The 18,495-nt window shown below is 39.6% G+C and overlaps 2 protein-coding genes across 2 annotated transcripts; both read right to left on the reverse strand.

Moving 5' to 3' along the window:
* Positions 1–3,386: 3,386 nt before the first annotated feature.
* LOC147860554 (glutathione hydrolase 1-like) lies at positions 3,387–6,816 on the reverse strand. Its single transcript, XM_087324432.1, has 6 exons — positions 6,295–6,816; positions 5,268–5,786; positions 4,831–5,069; positions 4,263–4,524; positions 3,996–4,133; positions 3,387–3,749 (listed from the first exon to the last, which is right to left on the reverse strand). Exons 1-6 carry the CDS (start codon positions 6,775–6,777, stop codon positions 3,486–3,488), a joined length of 1,905 nt encoding a protein of 634 aa, XP_087180558.1. The 5' UTR covers positions 6,778–6,816; the 3' UTR covers positions 3,387–3,485.
* A 1,451-nt stretch (positions 6,817–8,267) lies between these two features.
* LOC147860555 (phospholipase A1-II 1-like) lies at positions 8,268–10,144 on the reverse strand. The gene is made up of 3 exons (XM_087324121.1): positions 9,278–10,144; positions 8,729–9,094; positions 8,268–8,534 (listed from the first exon to the last, which is right to left on the reverse strand). Exons 1-3 carry the CDS (start codon positions 10,142–10,144, stop codon positions 8,268–8,270), a joined length of 1,500 nt encoding a protein of 499 aa, XP_087180247.1.
* Positions 10,145–18,495: the final 8,351 nt, after the last annotated feature.

An 18,495-nucleotide genomic window follows, 5' to 3' on the forward strand; every position in this document is an offset into this window, starting at 1 on the left:
ATATATATGTAAAGAAAAATAATATATATATATAGATAAATATATTATATTACACGAATAAGAGAGGACTTGAACCAATAACCCCACCCTATGACTCTCAAATCTTACCATTTACTCTATACTAGTAATATACATAAAATAAAGCATACTTTATATATACTTTATATTACATAAAGGATTTGCTTCAGATATAAGAATAAAGTTGTATGTTGTATTCAATAGTATTTTGAGATTCGAACCCACAACCTCATATACCAAAGTCAACACACCTACCATTAGGCTAGGCCCTTTCTCTTTAAGATTATATTTTCATGTTTATTGTTATTGCATATATTGTTTCATACATAAAAGCTCAAATGAGCGAGATGTTTATCATGCATCACATGCATTTCATGCACTACATGCATGACTTGAACCCTCCAATGCATCATATGCATGGGGGCACCTATTTAAATGGTGAAAGAGAAGATCAAAGGGAGATATGTATGAGATATGAATCAAATTATATATTTCATAAGAGATACCATAAAAATAGAGAAAGAAGGGAAGAAGTTTAACATAAACGTGGAGCTCTAGCTTGGTGTTCGTGGTGGTCAACTCTCAACAAGAGGGAGGCGGTTCGAGCCTTATCTTCATCAAAATATTGAAGTGAAGATTGTAATGGTCTACGATCAAGAAAGAGAAGAGCGATTACCTTGCAAGACAAAGTTCGGAGGTTCAATGATGTGCACAATCATTTTGTAACTCTTTTATCAAATAATTATAAATCTCTTTTATTGCTTCAAATATCATTCTATATCCTATCTTGTCATATCTTGTTGATCACTATTTATCTATCTCTACTCTTTCGTCTCTTCCGTCCATAATCCCAGTGATTCCTTCCTCACTTTCACGATATCTTTTGTCTACGCAACGCTACGCTTCTAGGCGAGCCACGCCACGACACCGGCAAGACGCCTCTCTTCCGGAATGTCCCGCATCAGCATTTCTGCCCTGTAGGACGCCAAATACTTCGTAGCATCCTTTCCGCTGAACCGGCCGATCGTACCGACAACCACCTCAATGGCTCTGTCGAGGGCGTCGGTGCCCTCGCGTGTGCTCAATATCCGATCCACGGCTGAAGCCATGGCCTCTGCAAGATCCAACCCCCTCATCTTCTACTCTTCTGCCGCCTCTTTCACGTCGGGTTCACCAAGATGTCGAGGTATTCCTCGCGGATGCGTGGAATGAGGCGGGACCTCAGGGGTCTTGTACCGAAGAGCAAGAGAGAAAGGAGAAGGGAAGAGACCCACTACGTGCGAGCGTAGATTCACAGGGACACGGCCCTTCGACACAAGACGCGAGCGGGAAACCAACACAGAGAGACACGAAGTTATGTATGTATATATTATCAGAGACAAACAACAAGAAACACGAGTTCGGTTACAACTGAACAGGCCGACGAATAGATGTCGATGCCTGTTCGTAAACGCTCAGAAAGAAAGGAGTAGATTGGAGGTGCTGCCGGAAGCACTCGGGCATTCCTCAGAGCAGCGCGAGCCTCCCGAAAACCTGCACAGAAAGAAGCTGCCGAGTATGGAAGAGAGAGAAGCCTTCGGTCGACAACCCAACAGCACTTCGTCCCCTCTCTAAAACGCGATCCCCTCCCCCTTCTCGTCTCCCTCCTTTTATAGGCAAGGAAGGAGCCGTTTCCCCTTTTCTTCCTACCCACTAAATCTACCTACCTCGGATCTTCTATGTACCTAATTCTCCCTTATGTACAATATAAGGCGTACGGGCATGAAGAGCCGGTTCCTACGCCCCGGTGCACCGATTCTACTTGTGGACGGTTTTCTTCACGACAACGTGGTCAATATGAAAGTTTCACAGGCCATGCCGATGCCATTTTCAGGAAGCAAATGCATTTTAAAAGGATATGGACCTCTATGCTCATTTTTAGGGAAGATGGAGAACACATAATTTGGATGTATATTGTTCCCATGATTTTGGGAAACAATGTCTACTAACTTTGTTTATGGACATTCTGTTGTTACAGATTTTGGGTGCTATAGGTTACATTGAATGCTCAATTGCAGTTTGGGAGGAGTAGACGATAAAAATCTTGGAGATATGGTGTACAAATATGTGTTGTTCTTGTATATACACATCAAATCGACTATGAGGAATGGCGCTGGAAAGTTGTTGCTATTGCTGACTATGCTCAACAAATCGGCCATGATGAGAGTACAAGGGAATCGGTCAAAAACTTAAAACAGGGGAAATTTAAGAGAAAAGAAGAGAATGTCAAAAGAACATTTCAATGTTGTGTCATTTCTCAAAGCTTGTACTTGGTGGAAGGATCTTTGTGAGGGTTCTAGAATACATGCATATATTGTGAGAAAAAGGGTTGATGGAAAAGGCTCATACGTAGCAACTGATTTGATCAACATGTATATTAAATGTAGTGCTCCTTTGAAAGCACAAAAACTGCTCAGAAAGTTTTCAACCTGAAATGTTATATTGTGGAATGGAGTGATAACTACAGGTGTACAGCGATTCCGATGTCCAAAGTATTATTTCAATCATCTCTCATCGGCATGGAGGCTGCAAATATCCATGAATCGAAAATGTTTTCAGGTCCCTTTCTCCTCATGAATGGATGGATGAATTTATGGTTAGCATTAGCTTTGTTTTGGTGGGGTTCTTCTCACCGAAACAGCCATCAACTTTTGTATTGCATATGATTTTATAATACTAGGGTGTATCTTTTGTTTTAAAAAAAAGAGGGGGGGTAGATATTACTCCTATTGTGTACGATTCAACTTTGTTATATAGGCTCAAAACACATCCCTAGTAATTTGATTGAGTCACTTAATTCGACCATTAGATGAGGATGCTCAAAGTAGTTTCCAAAATTTTAAAGACTTGAGTCTAGAAATGATTAGTAAATTTAAGAGTACCTATCATTACCTACATCCATTGGTAACCTATAAAATCAAAGTAAGTTATCATTCAATTGTTTATCTATATCCAATTGTGTTTTTATCGTCCATGAGGCCAAATTTGAGTGAGCAAGTGTGTATACGTATGAGAGAGAGAGAGCATTACATGCCATGCCCTCACTTAGTATGAGAGAGTTGTTGATAGGTACTTTCTTGGATACCGATCAATACAAGTCTTTCTGGTCATTGTATGTTGTTGAGGACTCATGTTTGTATTGGAGATAAAATAGTAGTTGTCGTTTACTACATATGTGGTGTCTTTGTCATGGATACATTACTTTTGTGAATGCACAAACGTGGTTCATTCTTTGGGATGTTTCTTGGGTTTTGTGAGTTTTGCTTCTTGTGCTATGGGTTTTCATGCCGATGAAAAACAATGACAATTTGAATTTGACGATTGTAGTCGGAAATAAATACTTGAGTGCATTGTGGATTTTATTTTTAATGAATGCTTGTACAAGTATTGCATGATACATGTTTTAGAGAAAATAAATAAACTAAATATCAATAGGCAGCTGGATAACCATCTTTTCTAAAATCGCTTACAGCTATAAGCTTCCCACTACTCGCCAACATTTTCCCACTTAGTGCTTTGCTATGGCACATTAGCTCCACCTTCTCCTCTATTATCAAATGTGCGATGCCACCAGTTGTCCCAGTCGTGATATGTCCCTTACTTTCTAGGTACTTGACCACGTCTTCTTTTTCCTTAACCACTTCCTCGTTTACCGTTGTCCAATCTTCGTAATCCAATACATCCGGCATCAACTAAAGAAGACAAATATGAGTGACCTATTTGCATATATATTATATGTGCACACATTATCCATATTCACGTTTTGTAAATTCTACTTTGAACATTTAGTTGTCCCATATTCCCTAATGTAGTTTCTTTGAGCTTTCTGACAAAACTTTTGCATGAATGATTCTCACCCTTGCCCTCTAACACAAGAGTTCAACTCCAACTCCCCTAACCTCTTCAATTAAAATAGAAAAAATGAAGTATATAAATACCCGATGATGAAGCCTTGGATTTGTTATAGATGCTAGAGGTCCATATCCTTTCCAAAACATGTCTAGAAAGACTTGTATTGTTGTAGTTATGATCTTTGTTCCTCCACTTCCTCCAAGAGCTCCTAAAAATCCCCCATCCTAAGCATCTCAAACAAACAAAACATATGAAATCCGGTATAGATACTTTGGCTTTATATGTTAGGAGTTGAGTTCATTTCAAACATATATAAAGTTCGAGAATAATAAAAAAAACTCCGTCATACTTGCCTTGAGAACGATAATAGGAGACATGGATGATAAGGGACGCTTGAAGGGTTGGATAAAGTTATTGGGTGCAGGTGGCGAGTCTCCGGGGTCACTAGTAGGTACTGAGAAATCATCCATTTCATTGTTCAATACTATGCCTGTAGACCTCGATATGAATTTCGCCCCAAACTTTTCGTTCACCGTAGTAGTCAGGGACACAACATTACGATCTTCATCAACGACATTGAAATGGCAAGTGCCATGGTCATCAACTTGATCCCATCTGATTAAATCATCAAAAACCCATCCATCGAAAAACCATGAGTTGCTTTAAAGTCCTTGGATTAATTATACTAGGCATGCTTTGCTTTCAAGCATAGGAAACCTCTTAAAATTCACACGTTAACACTTTGTTCTAACTTTCCGGTGGTCCACAGTGCACACTAAACTAAAACTAACTGTTCCCGTAACACGGTACCCAAAAGATGGGGGCCAAAGGCAACAAATTACCACTCTGTAGAATATTGAAAGAAAACAATGCATGTAGTGAATTGTCATGTGGGGAAGACCAAGGTTTATGTTAACTCACATGGATCCATAGTAAGGGGGAGGGAAGGTGTGGTCATCATCGATGAGCTTCTGTAGCTCCGATGCGAATGTCGAATTGAGCATATTCAAGAGCACCTCCTGTACGTCGACAAAATCGGGGTCACCCAAGTACATACGAGCCGCAAATGCATGCTTGAATGCCTCGACCATACGATGCAAGCCCAATGATCCATTCACGGCTTCTCGAGGGTTGGGATATGCAGCCAAGATGTTGAGCACCTGATTTTCAAGCCCTAAAATTTGATGCTTTTGTGGAGTGTACATAAAGCATAAACCCTACTTATGTATGTATGTATGATATGTGTGTATGTGTGTATGTATGTATGTATGTATGTATGTATGTATGTATGTATGTATGTATGTATGTATGTATGTATGTATAGAGAGGGTGAGGGAGATGGAGAATCTTTGTCTTACCATGGCCAAGCTTGCACCTCCTGAAGATGGTGGAGGCATAGCATATATAGTCAAATCGAGAATGTCGGCCACAATGGGGTCACGGATTTGGACACGATAGGATGCGAGATCATCGAGGGTTAGAATGCCTCCCTTGTCTCGCACATCCTTCACTAGGTTATCCGCGATGGGGCCTCGGTAGAAGGCCTCGGGCCCTTGGTAAGCTATGGCGCGCAACGTGTTGGCCAAAGTTGTCCGGACGCACACGTCTCCGGCTCGAAGCAAGGTCCCATTGGGAGCAAACACTTCTCGCAATCCCTGGTCTGCGAGGATGTCTTCCGCGGATGAGTTGAGCGAGCTTGCGAGGTATTTGCTGACGGTGAACCCTAGTTCGGCTAGCTCAATGGCAGGTTCTATTAGGGTATGCCATGGCAGGATGCCATGCCTTTCCCACATTAGATGTAGACCGGCTACCTCACCTGGCACAGCCACGGAAAGCCCTCCTTTGGTCTGCGATTCAGCATCTTCAGAATACATGTCCTGTCCGGGATCTCGTGTGGTGTTAGGGTAAGTGAATTCAAGGGATTTTAAGACATTTTGTTTGGCATCATGGATGGAGCTTCTGTTTTGTATCACGAGATGTGATACCAGATCTATGTGTATAACATGCGTTTGTTTCTTGTGAATTCAAGGTATTTTAAGACATTTTTTGCAGGTATTGTGGAAGTAATCCAAGGGGTCATGGATGGGAGCTTCATTTTTGCATCACGAGGTGTGATAATACCAGAGATCTAGGGGAGGGTATATATACATACAATGATTGGAGATCTACCAATTGTGGTATGTATATAACATGAGTTTGTTTCTTGTGATTTCAAGGTACTTTAAGACATTTTCTTGGGATTTTTTAAGACATTTTTGCAGGTATTGTGGCAGTAATCCAAGAGATAGATCATGGATGGGGGAGCTTCAAATTTTTTTTTGTATCACGAGGTGTGATACCAGAGATCTAGGGGAGGGTATATATACAATGATGGTGGTGACTGACCTCAGAAGCGGCGGCAGGGGCGACTTCTCGGAAGTCATAGGCAATGGTGATTCTTGGGGATGAAGCCGAAGAAGAAGAAGAAGAAGAGCCATGGAACAGGAGAAACCCACCCCCACCGATGCCACTCACCCCGGGGCATACAACTCCTATGCACAGGGCTATGGTCACAGCCGCATCGGCTGCATTCCCGCCCCGTTCCGACATGATCTGTTTCCCGAGCTCCGAGCACCGCTCATCCTCCGATGCTACCGCCCCCTTCCATCCTTCCGCTACACGGGAGATGCCCCCCGAGGAACTGTCAATGGCTTCTTCATCGATTATGCCCCGGCCGCGAAGAAGACCGACTCGTGAGCCTCGGGTAAGCGAGGATTCTCTTTCCGCGAATCCCTGCGCGTCGACGACGAAGAAGAAGAAGAAGAAGAAGAAGATGCTGATGATGATGATGATGAAGATGAAGATGAAGCTCCTGTAATGAAGTGCCATAGCTACACACAGCACCTATATTGGGGGGAGCTCTGCCTTTACCTGTCCACCTGCTTTTGTGGATTGATCTGTGCTTCGCCTCTCTCTCTCTCTCTCTCTCTCTCTCTCTCTCTCTCTCTACCCTACCTTCCGGATTGATCTGCTGCCCTCCCACCATTCTCTCGCTATCAGTGTCACTGTCACTGTTGCTTTCTGCTTTTTCTGGCTTTTCATTTGGGCCGAATGGTGGGCGGGCCCAAAAGTACGTATGTCCGAAGGACAGCAGGGCCTGTCTGTCTCTTTGTCCGAACCCTGCCGGACATCTCTCGGGAAAGAGCCCGGGCCCTGGACCTAAATGCTAATCCCCCCTAAACCCTCGTCCATGATCGGAAAGGCCTATTTACACCCGAACCCGTTCCGTTCACCTTCATGAATATGTACATACAATGTCCGTGCACAAAACAAGTCCCTCGTTCATAGAGAGAGTGAGAAAGAGAAAGAGGCCAAATGGATAGATGTAACTCAGTTGGTAAGGTTGCCCAATGGAGAGAGACTATGAGGTCATGGGTTCAACCCTTACATGCCACTAGTAAATTAAGATATATTTGTATATTTATGGAATAATAAAGAGGTGAGAAATTGGGTTTCAAACCCAATACATAATGATAATAGTGTAACAATTTACCACTAGGGTAAGCTAATCACAAGAGAAAGAGAGACAATATGCGTGTTTGAGAATCTCACAATCGTGCTTGCAAACACATTTCCCCATCTCACAATCGTGCTTGCAGACACATTTCCCCGCACTCACATAAACTTGAATTTGTTACACTTTCTCGCAGCATTCGTGTTAGTGTCTATGGCTTCTGCAAAAGCGGTTTATGTATCTTACCAAAATACCACTGGCTCTATGGTGCAAAATTTAACATATTATCATTTGTTTTCCCCTAAACACTAATTCAATTATTCATAGTGGGAGTCTGGAGACTATTGAAGAGGTTTATGTATCTTACCAAAATACCACTGGCTCTATGGTTCAAATTTTAACATATTATCATTCGTTTTTCCCTAAACACTAATTCAATTATTTATAGTGGGAGACTATTGTGGTTGGCTTGAATAAATTAGCCTTCATACAATCACATTAATGTGGATTTACATTAGACAACATAATCACACTCAAAATTTATATGATTATGAGTGGTATTGTAGGCTTGATATTATGACTCTTGCAATTTGGGCAACAACTTCTGAGTTCTCACAACAATGAGCAATATGGAGTATCAAGTTTGAATTATTATATATTGTGCAATCTTATATGGCAACAATGGAAGAAAACAATTTTATAGGGTCAAATTTATTTCTAAATTCAAATGTAGATTGTTCCTACTTAACACACATGATGTAATGAGAATGGATGTCTACACTAAAATTTTGACACTATTGAGAGTTTGTGCAATGAGAGCTTCAAAGTATGGTCCTTTATCTCGAAACAATTGGGAGGTTAACTTCTAAATATCATTCAGAGGTTCTGGTTTAGGAAATCTGCTTTCGTCACGATCTGGGAGATACCAAGACCCATCATCCCTTTGCACCATCCCTTTGTATGGGACTTGCCACCAAGACTCGGGGATCAAGTAATCATCTCTCAATAAGTCACGTGACTTGTTCACGAGGGACAAATCTCGATTTACTTCGAGCTTAAAAGGCTTTCCCACACCATGTGTCCCTGCCACCATGTGCAAGTATCCCTCCAAATTGTGCAAATCTACTTTACTCTGGAAAACCAACAACATTAATGATTAAATGGCGTACGATTTTAGATGCTCTAAACAATGTGCTATATTGAGAAAATCTTAAAATGGTTCATACACATTGACTAGTATGAAATAGGGAGTTAAGGGCCATGGGATTTTAGATGCTCTAAACAATGTGTTATATTGAAACAATCGATTTGAGGGACAAGGTTTACTTTTGATTTCTTGAGGTGAGGCGAATCTGCCACGTTAAACATGATTTCCTCTCCAATATCTCTATATCCAACGATCCAAGGAGGATATGTTGTTACCAAATCATCCTTACTTTGAACCTTGAGCACTCTTATGTCTTTTAAACTTTCAAACTTCTTTTTAAAGTCAGCATCACCAACCCTAGGGCATGCGAACACAATCGCTATCACTAGGTTGGTTTCTCTACCTTTCCTCAAATTGATGCCATTTAGGCCAATGTCAAATGCATTGATTGTTGCCAATGCTACACCTAAGCTATGTCCGGATATGGTAATGCTCACATCCTCGTGTATGTACTTCCTCAACTGATACCTAACCTCATTCAAGGCCTTGACTCCATAACAAGTTCCAAATATATGAGCTCAAACCATTTTTCATGAAAAAAGATTAGAGAAAAAAACAAATGAGCTTTTTAAATATTATGCAAGTCTTTAAATAACTTCCCAAAAATATTAACAATATATATATATATATGTATAACTCTTATATCAACTAGCAATGCTAATTGTTACATGGTCTCTTGCACTATTGGTTGTGAAAGGAGATCGAGGGTCACGAGAAGTGTACAGGGCGAGCCAACCACGCACAACCTGGGGTTGGCCCTCGTCTTTCTTAATCAACCCTCTTGACAATGACGACTTGGGAAGTAGCGGTGTGATGTTTGCTTGGCGAAAGTCAAAATCTTGTATCCATTCTAGAGGGCGAATTGTACCTCGCCACACAACGACAATGTCAAGCCGCCCAAGCCGTGTTTTGGTGGCCTCATCGGTTGACACTGCCACATAACCAATCCAATTGGATTGTTTTGACCATGGCTCCCGTGAGCGTGAGTGCATCATCACAAGTTGAGGCATGTCAATTGAGCAACATGCATACAAGTACCTCACGATTTTGTAGCCGAAGGGAGGAGCATCATTGCCTTTAACTAAGCCTACTTTCTCGAAGAACTCATCCTTGGAGAATTTGCATGTCCCAGTATACTTGGAGTGTTCATCGGTATCAAATGAGTTGTAGCAAGCCTGGGCCAACTCACCATAGTGGAGGATGTTTTTCCTAAGGTCAATGTCAAGTGGGTCAAGGAGCCCGTTCCATTGGTTAAGACCATGGAGATCTTTCCACCTTTGGGTTAGTTGGCTAGTAGTTGATGGTCTTTCAAGTGTAGCATTGGTTTTATTAATCACCTCCAAGTTTTCATTATCTTGATCTTCGTTAGGTTTAGTATTATTATAGATAGTTTGAGAGGAAGCATGAGGGCATGTGACTATGGAATTTGGGCCAAATTTACTGTAGTCACTCCTAATGAAGTTTTGAGAGATATAACGATGGCTAAATTTGGCGTGATATAAATCCTTCTCAATGTTATAATGTAAATTCACCATGTGGCTAAGGTTGTTAGGTCGGCTAAATAAATAAAAGGTTGAACACATGCTAACCATTTTCTCTCTCTCTCTCTAGTAATCTCTCTCTATTGAATTTACATGTATGCATACATGTGCTATATATAGTAAATATACGTATGTACATACGTTAAGAGTATCATTTCCAATCAAAGAATAGGTTAGAAGGTGAAGAGACACTAATGTAACTCTTTCTTTCATGCATATTATTTGTTCTCCTCGTATCCCCAACACTGTGAAAACACCGTTTGCCATATGAAACTCCTGATTAATTTAATTCCAAATGACATTCTTTTTGACAACTTATGTTCTCCATGTGTACATTCTATGCTAATATTAATCACAACAAAGAATAAGACTTGAGACGTGTTTCAAGTTTCAACCCCATCTAGCTTCCATACTATGTTGACTTTATTTATTTTCATCTTACTTTTTACATTCTATGCTTATATTAATCACAACAAAGAATAAGACTTGAGACATGTTTCAAGTTTCAACCCCATCTAGCTTCCATACTATGTTGACTTTATTTATTTCCATCTTACTTTTTACATGTGGTTTTAATCATTTTGATAATCCATTTGTTTGGAGGGAATATGGACTTAAATAAAACACGCACGCAACACATGCACTCATTAATTGAAACGAAAAAGCTACGTGTTCATACATTATCATGATGTGGCAAAACTTTTAAGGTTTATTGTACATTTGTTAACTAGCTTCAGTTGAGCACATCTGTGCATTTTGTGCGCACATTAACTAAATTTGCATGTGTACACACATATGTGTGTTTGCTAACTTGAAAATAAGACATTATATTTGTATTCAATATCATGAGATTTGTAAACCTAATATTTTGCAATCTTAATATTGGATGCTCACAATATTGCCAAATGCAAATTAATAAAATATGATAAATTTTGGTATCATTGGAATAGTAAATTAAGGGAGTGCAACGAAAGTTTTGTTTATTAGTAGTTATCAATGATCATATATGTTAGTAGCCCCAATGTAGTTGACAACTTCTCTTTTTGTCTTAGACACAAGTAACAAGAGTGTAGATGATGGAACAATCCCACACAACCACCTCAGAGTGGTTCTCACAAAAAACACCATGAGTAAGCCATGAGCTCCACAAAACACAAAGATTGTGTTAGCGATTTGCAAGTTTGTGTGGCAAAGGTATTTTAAGAGAGATTAGAACTATATCAACAATTTTTTTGTCCTTAAGTTTTTGTTTAGTTTTAGTGATTCTTCACATTTTCCTCGGTTAATTAAAATGTCATTGTCCTTATGTCCCAATCATCCTTCTTTCTTTTTATCTTAATAATTAGTGCTTTCCTTCATTGTTTTTTCTTTTGCTATTGTATTTGCTTAAGTAGTAAGCATTATTGGCTAATTGATGATTAAACATGGAAAACAATTATTCTGATCTTTCAATTGAACAACTACACTAAGGTGGGTGATCGGAGCGATGCTCCTAGAAATGCAATTATTACTAGAGGAACGAAAAGAGGTTCACAATGGCCTATTAATGTAATCTTTTAAACTAGAACTTAATAAGGCATGAGAAAGTAGAGTATAGAGAACAAAACATGGGGACATAAACATCACCTAATGGTAGAGGGATTAAAAAGCTTCCACCCATCAACAAGGACAACAAAATGTGAAGCATAGGGTGCCCATGTTGTTCCCTAATGCATGTAGGACCATCCTTGAGACAAGAAAATGCGAGCATAGAAGGTTGAAACCACCTAGAACTCACAACATCCCTCTAGTCCTTCAAACACTTCATACCTTAGTACTAGTAGATAGAAAGAGAAGGACATCGATACCTTCCCAAATGCATTTTCAAATAAGAAAGCTCGTATATCATTTTATGGGCACTATGACACTTACAAGTATATCTAACAATTTAAGTAAATCACACGGGAGTACTAAAAAATCTTTGTTACGATGAGAGTAACCTTTTTTCGCCTTACCTTGGAGGACCAAGCTAGCGATGGATTTCAAATTACTCCAAACAAGTTTGGAATGATTTCCTTTGCGTAAAGGGGAAAATTCTAACCAAAGAGGAACGAAATGGAACCTAGTACACAGACTATTCTTCTTCAAATAGGAACCGAAAGAGATAGTCAGGGATTTCGTTAATGGATTATATTATCCCATCCTACATCATTTCGTTATAGGTAGCCTATGTCAAACTTTTGTTGATGCATGCACAATGTTTTTGATACTTAAATATTCAAGACAGGGGTTTAAACCTCCTAGGCGCATCATCTCCCAACCCTCATATCCACCACTGACTCTTAAGAGAGTAGAGTGACCATCAAGATACATTATATGCTTATACATCATAGATAACTTGAAACACTACTTATCCACTCAACGGGAGGGTTGGAAGAAACCCTTAGAACACCCATGTTGGCACACCTTGTACCAAGAATGTTGTACTTGTGATCTTACCACAACAACCATTACCTAAAGTTGTGCCCTGTCTTGTTAAGCTTGAGTAAGAATATATGGACAAGTCTTAGGTCAAGGGGTAGTTCCAAGATACATAGGGAATGAGAACTAAGCTAAATATGAGAGTGGGGAAGAAGAAAGAGTTGTCATGTTACACTAAAATAGGAAGCATCTATCTAGTGCAAATGTTAAGAAATAACTCTAGAGATTAGAAATGGGGACATGGTTAGCAAGTGTTCTCCATTGAACAAGACTACTATTCTTGAAATGCTACCGGAGCTTTTTACTTTGGGATCAAAAAAAAATCGAACATCTTACATCATCCCCTAGGCCATGAGCTCTGATTGTGGAAGTGACCACTTAGTGCAAATGTTAAGAAACAACTCAAGAGATTAGAAATGGGGATATGGTTAGCAAGTGTTCTCCATTGAACAAGACTACTATTCTTGAAGTGCTACCTGAGCTTTATGACACTTTGGGATCACAAAAAAATCAAACATCTTACATCATCCCTGATGCCATGAGCCTTGATTGTGAAGTGACCACTTGGTCCCTACAATATACAAACCAATATGCACACTGAAGTTAAACTTCTTTAATTACCAATGACCATATGGTTACCGAGTGAATGAGTGAGTGTGTGTGTGTATGAGTGTGCTAGTGAGAAACATGGTCAACAATATAATCATGATCATTAATATCATAATAATACTTATCATGAACATCATCGTCAACAACAATAACATCACAACATGGTCTTATGGGTTGTAAAGGTTTTGGAATGATCATTAACATTTTTCTAATCAATGAACAATAACATTACAACACGGTCTTATGGGTTGTAAAGGTTTTGGAATGATCCTTAATGTTTTTCTGATCAATGCTCCCATTAGTAGTCCCCAATCGCCACCCTCATCATCAATAGGGAGGTGGTTTTGAATGTTGCCATTGATGATTGTTCTAATGTTGTGATTAGTGAGGCTACCAGCAATGTCCTTGACAATACCAAGTGAGTATTAAACATGGCAACTAATGCCCATTCTAGTTAAACATGGCAAACACCATATTGGTACCAAACCCTAAGCCTTAAGGAGCTCACTTTTCCACATATAGGGGCTTATTCTTTTCACATTGTATCCATCATCCTCGTACTCTAGTTGATTGGACTTGGGGCCAACTCATTCCTCTTTGGTCAAATTTGGTTCCACATGGCATGTGTCAAGTGTAATTGACAATACAACCACATCAAGTTCTTTGAGGGACAAGACAAAGATGAAGGTCCCAATGAGTTCCATGGCCACTTTGGTCTCTATCACTCAACATCTCTTCATGCCAAAAACATCAATATGCTCAATTCTCACTATGGATGAAGTGCTTATGTGCTCTTACAAAATCCCCGCTATTATCTAACTTTTTGTTATGCGATACTGCTAGCTCGCCAAATAGTGTGTTTCCGCTATTGATGCTCAACTCTCATTATGGATGAAGTTATGTGCTCTTACAAAATCCCCGCTATGAGCTAACTTTTTGTTATGTGCTACTGCTAGCATCGCCAACTCCGCTAGTTCTTGATTGGCCCACTCCGCTAGCTCTTCTTCCGCTATTGTTAGCCACCGTACTCCAAGTCCTCTTCTAAACTTCTCCTGCTTGTCCACTCTTAGCGCCTTTGTAAACATATCCACAATTTTGTCGTCTTATTTTACACACACAAGATTAATGTCACCAATAAGAACCCGTTCTCTCTAATCAAGTGATTATTAGATGTATTTCAATATGCTTTGTGCGTGCATGAAACACAAGGTTCTTGGTGCTTTGATCCCTAGATCAAGTAGAAGATGCTTCAGTCAAACAACTTCACAGGCAACAATTGTAGCTCGTCTATATTCTGCTTTTGTGTTGGAGAGTGCAACCATTGGTTGCTTCTTCTTGCTCCACTAATCGATCTTCAATATGTTGGGCTTCAAACCCACTCAACCCAATTGGTGTGAATGCATCATACCAAACTCCAAACTCCATGGTGGACTTTGGATGCCTCAAGATCCTTTTTACACAATCTAGATGGGGCTCTGGAGGGTTCTACATGAACTGATTCACAAGTCCCACCCCATAGCTCAGATTTGGGTGGGTGATCCTGAGATAGATCAATCCACTCATGATCTTCCTATAGATCAATCCTGAGATAGATAAAGAGGTTGAATCCTCCCATAAGTTTCATTCTTCAACGATAAACATTGAGACAAGATCGTCAAATGTGGGAGCATTCTCCCTTGTCAATATTGTGGCCCTAGGTCGCGAAAGCATACCTTTGCTCTATCCTCATCATCTACTACTACATCGATGGACGCTAGCAATTCACATATGATCTTGATGGTGAGCGCATAAGACATAATCACCAATCGCCATCATCCCCTTCTTGATTGTGTGTCAACTCATTCTTGAGTTACAACAACCTCCTTGCACCATGTTGGCAAGAAAGACTTTGATGAGGTTGAGGTTGTCCCATGATGCCTTTGGGGATGTTGTGCTTTGAATGTGTCCTGACCATGGCATCTAATATGTTCATCAATAGCCACGAGAGGACCTTCCTTGAAACCTCCTTGATGCATCAATTTATCAATTCTTCTTCCAAGATCTTTGAATCATAGACACCCTCGTTCATGCATGATTCAATTTATCAATTCTTTTTCCATGTCTTGGACAATAAAACCAGTCACTTACTCCACTTGGGGCTATGTCTCAAATCATGCCACGTTCGTAAACTCAACTTGAATCCCATGTGCACTTTTAGAGTAGCTCGTGATGTGATTCTCACGAATATTATCAACACGAGAAGAGGGAGGAAGAAAAAGATCAAACTATCATGAGACAAGATATGGGGACAAAACAAGAAGTTTTGATCTTGAATGACCTATGTCAACTACAACGAAGACCCCCAATATATAATGAATAGGTCATGCTTGAATTAATTGACATGCAATCGTAGAGCCTCCCATCTGGCAACCCACAAATACATCCTCTCTCAACCTTACAAACACATGCTCTGATTCCTTGCATTAGTTAGATATCAAGTTCAATGGTCTTGATCATGAGCTCACCTCGAAACAACCAACAAAGACATACTCTCATGTATGCCAAGTAGGCCACTCATTGGTTCAACACACAAGATGTGTTCGGAGGGGGTTTCCACAACAAAACATATTTGTGTCTTCGTTAAACCAATAGAGATCTTCTTTCCATGCGAACCCAATTTCCATTTGTTATTACTTGGGCCAATTTGCATTGATTTAAATTTTCGTTTTCCACACAAGTGTATTTGATTCTGGTTCAAGATCAAAAGAAAGGATTTGATGAATAGGTGAAAAATAAGAAAAAAAGAAAACTATTCTAATTTTTCATGACCAACGTGATTTGAACATGCATCTCCAAATTCCACTTGGAGCAAGTCAAAAGAATGAAATGGAATTTACTTATCATCATCTTGTTGCACCCAATTGGCAATTTTCTTTCAGATTCTAGTGATTTTCCTTCGTCAAAATTCATTGCTACATATTTGTTTGGTCACTTCACTTTGGTATGCACACAAGTCTCTGAAGTTCTTCACATGGAATGGTATGATGTGTGTACCATTCTAAAAACCAAATAAACCCTAATAGTGATAGGTCGCTACTTTCTATTTAGGGTAGCTCGAAAACGAATTATGTGGCAATTTGATGTAAAGCTCATATGACCTACTAACTTTCTTAATTTTAAAATGGTTGTGGTTACTGATACAACTATTTCTATCATACAAATGAATTATTGTAGATAGTTGTTGTCAAGATGAGGGACAATAGTCAAATGCCACATTACGATACCTTGAAGGAACAAGAAAGGAAGAAGTTTTTGATACAAGTCATTGGTTTCTGAGAGAGCTTCTTTGATCTAGCACAAAAACAATCAATTGGGAAGAAATTTTTGATACGAGTCATTGGTTTCTGAGAGAGCTTCTTTGATGTAGCACAAAAACAATCAATTGAGGATTTGTTTCAAGTTTAGCACACATAAAACTAACTGTATTGTCTTGCTTGACCAAGGATGACTCTTGGTGTGCTTCGTGCAACAAAGAGGAGGATGACCATTGATGTTGATGTTGTATGTGTGGAACATGGTGGCCTTGTCTCTTTGAGTTTCTTCTTGCCTTCCCTCTTAGCTCATGTTTTTCATGGTTATCCAAGCTTTTGTTTGTTGAGAGACCTCTTATTCATCAACTATCATATCAATTATATCTTCCAAAACTCTCATATTCTTTGTTGACGCGATGAGGCAAGGTAAATTTGGGCATGTGCACTTTCAGTTGCAATTCTTTCTATAATTGTTTAGGGATAATTAAAGTTGTGGAAAGATGTAAATTCCTTGGGTTGGAAATTCTGTTAAATCATAAATGGAATGAATGTGCTACCCACGCTTAAAGGCAGGAAAGAGAGCATATATTACATTTGAGTGTTGTGCCTTCAAGAAATTAAGTGTTGTGCCTTCAAGAAATACCTTCTTGATAATTTGGTGAGATCGATGCTTCTCTATGGAGTCGAAGTACAGAGCAATATTATCTCTAATTCCATTCGGAAATCGTTCGAAAATGTACAAAAGCATTTTTTGACAAAGTTTCTCCAATGCAACTTTGGTGAGACAATGCTTCTCTATGGGGTGGAAGTACATAGCAATATTATCCCTAAGTCCATTCAGAAATCGTTCGAAAATGTCCAAAAACATTTTTTGACATAGTTTCTCCAAGTCAAGAAACAAACACCATGCACCTTCATACTTCAATACATGTTAGAGCCCCTCCCATTTTCTTCCATCTGAATCATTACTTTCATGTGACTTAGCTCACAGTCACAACTATATGAGACAAGGCATTGGGCCACAAGGGATAAGAGTAGTAGTGGACTATTGCACACTTTGCTTGAAACAAGATCGAGAGTCTAACTAAGTGTCACACTTTGATAGATTGCTTTGCCTTTTATCACATTAGACTCTGCATTCTACACATCTTCGACCAAACCCAATCCTTGCACGAATTTATGTCACAATCATCGCAATGTGCACTCTCAATCGCAACATTCATTAGTACAGTTCCTAAGCATCGAGAGCCGCTACTCGTTTTTCACATGTAGTACATGAAAATGTAAAATATGTTTGGTCTCGTAGGTCATATTTGATCTCCAAAGAAGGATAATAAAATGTATCTATCTATCTATCTCTTGAAAATATTCCCCAAATATCCTCCTTCGTGTATCTCACAGAGTTTTATAGAATCTCCAAATTTACCCTCCAATTTTCCGGAAATATCCTCCTTCCTCTATCTCACAGAGTTTTATAAAATCTCCAAACCTACCCTCCAATTTTCCGAAAATACCCTCCTTCCTCTATCTCACGGAGTTTTATAAAATCTCCAAACCTACCCTCCAATTTTCCAAAAATACCCTCCTTCCTCTATCTCATAGAGTTTTATAGAATCTCCAAACCTACCCTCCAATTTTCCGGAAATACTCTCCTTCCTCTATCTCACAGACTTTTATAAAATCTCCAAACTTACCCTCCAATTTTCCGGAAATACCCTCCCTCCTCTATCTCACAGAGTTTTATAAAATCTCCAAACCTATACCCTCCAATTTTCCGGAAATACCCTCCTTCCTCTATCTCACAGAGTTTTATAAAATCTCCAAACCTATACCCTCCAATTTTCCGGAAATACCCTCCTTCCTCTATCCCACAGGGTTTTATAAAATCCCTAAATTACCCTCCTCTCTCGCTTTCTTTGCAACCCCCCCCCCCCCCAAAGCCCTTACTGCATTTGAAGGGAGGAAGAGGAGGGTATATGCAGAAGC

Source organism: Azolla caroliniana, unplaced genomic scaffold (assembly GCF_043228905.1).
Source record: "Azolla caroliniana isolate FFs.n. ecotype wild unplaced genomic scaffold, voAzoCaro1.0.p SCAF_9, whole genome shotgun sequence".
Classification (NCBI taxonomy): Eukaryota; Viridiplantae; Streptophyta; class Polypodiopsida; order Salviniales; family Salviniaceae; genus Azolla; species Azolla caroliniana.